The following is a 2629-nucleotide window of genomic DNA, read 5'->3' as shown; positions in this document are numbered from 1 at the left end:
AATATGAATACAGTATAAATGTATAAAGATGAAATATAAATACATATAAATGTATGAATATATGAATGTATGAGTGTATAATACAGATTAAGTGTATAAATACAGTATAAATGTATACAGATGAAATATAAATACATATAAATGTATAAAGATGACATAAATACAGTATAAATGTATAAAGATGAAACATAAATACAGTATAAATGTATAAATACAGTATAAATGTATACAGATGAAATATAAATACATATAAATGTATAAAAATGACATAAATACAGTATAAATGTATAAAGATGAAACATAAATACAGTATAAATGTATAAATACAGTATAAATGTCTAAAGATGAAATATAAATACAGTATAAATGTATACAGATGAAATATAAATACATATAAATGTATACAGATGAAATATAAATACAGTATAAATGTATAAAGATGAAACATAAATACAGTATAAATGTATAAATACAGTATAAATGTATACAGATGAAATATAAATACAGTATAAATGTATACAGATGAAATATAAATACAGTATAAATGTATAAGATGAAACATAAATACAGTATAAATGTATAAATACAGTATAAATGTATACAGATGAAATATAAATACAGTATAAATGTATACAGATGAAATATAAATACATATAAATGTATGAATATATGTAAAATGTAAATACAGTTTCGCGCCATCGCCACGTGGCGGCAGCAGCTCCTCTTTCCCGCGCTGGAACTCCTCAACTTCGGGCCGGAAGCGGAAGTTCCTTCCTTTCTTGTTTCTGCTTCGTATAGAGACACACAGAGGTGAGTTCAGCTCAGCGCTTCATCCGACTTTAATCTTCTTTTCAGGTGAACATCCGATGATTTAATGTGTCTGATCTGAACCTGACAAGATGTTTGTTTGTGTTCGCGGGGAAATTGTTTCTCAAAAATGAAACCTGAAGTTTGTTTTAGATGTTTTTCTGTCTCTGTGTGTGAAGCGAGCAGCAGAAACACGTCGCCATTTTCTGTCGGCTCGCAGAGCTCAGGAGCGGGAAAACCAACGTTTACTGATGAATTAGATAGATTATTGATCTGTTGTGGAGTTTCTGAGGTGTTTATACAGGAACCAGTAAGTTATGTTGAAACGCAGTGAGTTCGTCGGTGCGTGTCAGCTAACATGCTAGCGTTAGCATTTCTCCCGGAGGCTGGTGGTTAATCTCCTGCGCAGGTCATTACTTTATGTTTACAATCAGAACATCTTATGTCGGCGGTCAAACACGGTGTGAAGGTTGTTGTTCTCGGGCTGAAATCAGAAACATCAGCCTGGTAGCTTGTCTGTTAGCCGGAGCTTCAGCCACCATGTGACCGGCTCAGGTGTGTAAGGTAGTTCCATTACCGGACAGCGCTGCACTCCGCCTCAAAGCTTCAAACGTTTCCGAAGTTCTCCTCTCTGTTCCCGACGGACGGGAGGGCCGTGAACGCACCGCTGTGAGGAGCAGGGGAAGCTAACAGAAGCTAAGATTAGCTGCCAGCCTGAGGTTGTTATTTTGAAAATCTGCAGCCACAGATGAGTTGAAATGTTTCCCTGCAGGACGGCTGATGGATTTGATTGGTTAGCAAAGCAGCGAGGAGGAACCGAAGAGCTAAACACGGTGACGTCGTGTAAATATGAGCTGCGGCGTGTTCTGCTGCAACAGGAAGTGGTTGCAGTTTAATGCGTCCTGCTGCTGTTAGCTGAATGCGATCAGTTTATATTCAGTCGTGATCGGCCGTCCTGCCGACCAACGCCGGATCAGGGTTTATCTGTCGGGCCAGATGGTGCTGATGCGTCTGGACCGATGTCTGTGAGATGTGGCGACGTGTCGTCAGGTAGCGTTAGGATCAACACACCTGGTGTTTCTGAGCTGCTGGCGGTTAAAGGGACACGGATTGGTTGAGCTGTAGCGTTTGTGATGTCTAACCCTCCTCCTCTTCCTCCCGCTCAGACGATGGCTCCTCGTAAAGGGAAGGAGAAGAAGGAGGAGCAGGTCATCAGTCTGGGTCCTCAGGTGGCCGAAGGAGAAAACGTGTTCGGCGTCTGTCACATCTTCGCCTCCTTCAACGACACCTTCGTCCACGTCACCGACCTCTCCGGGAAGTGAGTGATAACACAGTACACTTAGAGTTCACGTTTCCCAAAGCATTATGGGAACTGTAGTCTCCACGCTGCAGATGGTTTAACAGCTGATCGGGATGTCAAACACTGTCTCTGGCGTCTGATTGGTCCGTGTGTTTCCAGGGAGACGATCTGCCGCGTGACCGGCGGGATGAAGGTGAAGGCGGACAGAGACGAGTCGTCTCCCTACGCCGCCATGTTGGCGGCTCAGGACGTCGCTCAGCGCTGCAAAGAGCTCGGGATCACGGCGCTGCACATCAAGCTGAGGGCCACAGGAGGGAACAGGTACGTCTGTCTGTCTGTCCCCCCCCCGGTCTGTCTGTCTGTCTGTCTGTCCCCCCCCGGTCTGTCTGTCTGTCTGTCTGTCTGTCCCCCCCCGGTCGGTCTGTCTGTCTGTCCCCCCCCGGTCGGTCTGTCTGTCTGTCCCCCCCCGGTCGGTCTGTCTGTCTGTCCCCCCCCGGTCTGTCTGTCTGTCTGTCTGTCTGT

At 44.0% G+C, this 2629-nt stretch overlaps 1 protein-coding gene across 2 annotated transcripts; it reads left to right on the top strand.

Moving 5' to 3' along the window:
• Window positions 1-691: 691 nt before the first annotated feature.
• Window positions 692-2428, top strand: rps14 (ribosomal protein S14; the record flags this gene model as incomplete). Of its 2 annotated transcripts, none has more annotated exon segments than XM_046040995.1 (3): window positions 692-810; window positions 1974-2125; window positions 2267-2428. In XM_046040995.1, coding segments are annotated over 2 exon segments (311 nt in total), but the record flags the coding sequence as incomplete, so codon positions are not given.
• Window positions 2429-2629: the final 201 nt, after the last annotated feature.

This window comes from Micropterus dolomieu, linkage group LG23 (assembly GCF_021292245.1).
Source record: "Micropterus dolomieu isolate WLL.071019.BEF.003 ecotype Adirondacks linkage group LG23, ASM2129224v1, whole genome shotgun sequence".
Taxonomy (NCBI): Eukaryota; Metazoa; Chordata; class Actinopteri; order Centrarchiformes; family Centrarchidae; genus Micropterus; species Micropterus dolomieu.
This window is presented reverse-complemented; position numbering and strand designations above follow the sequence as displayed.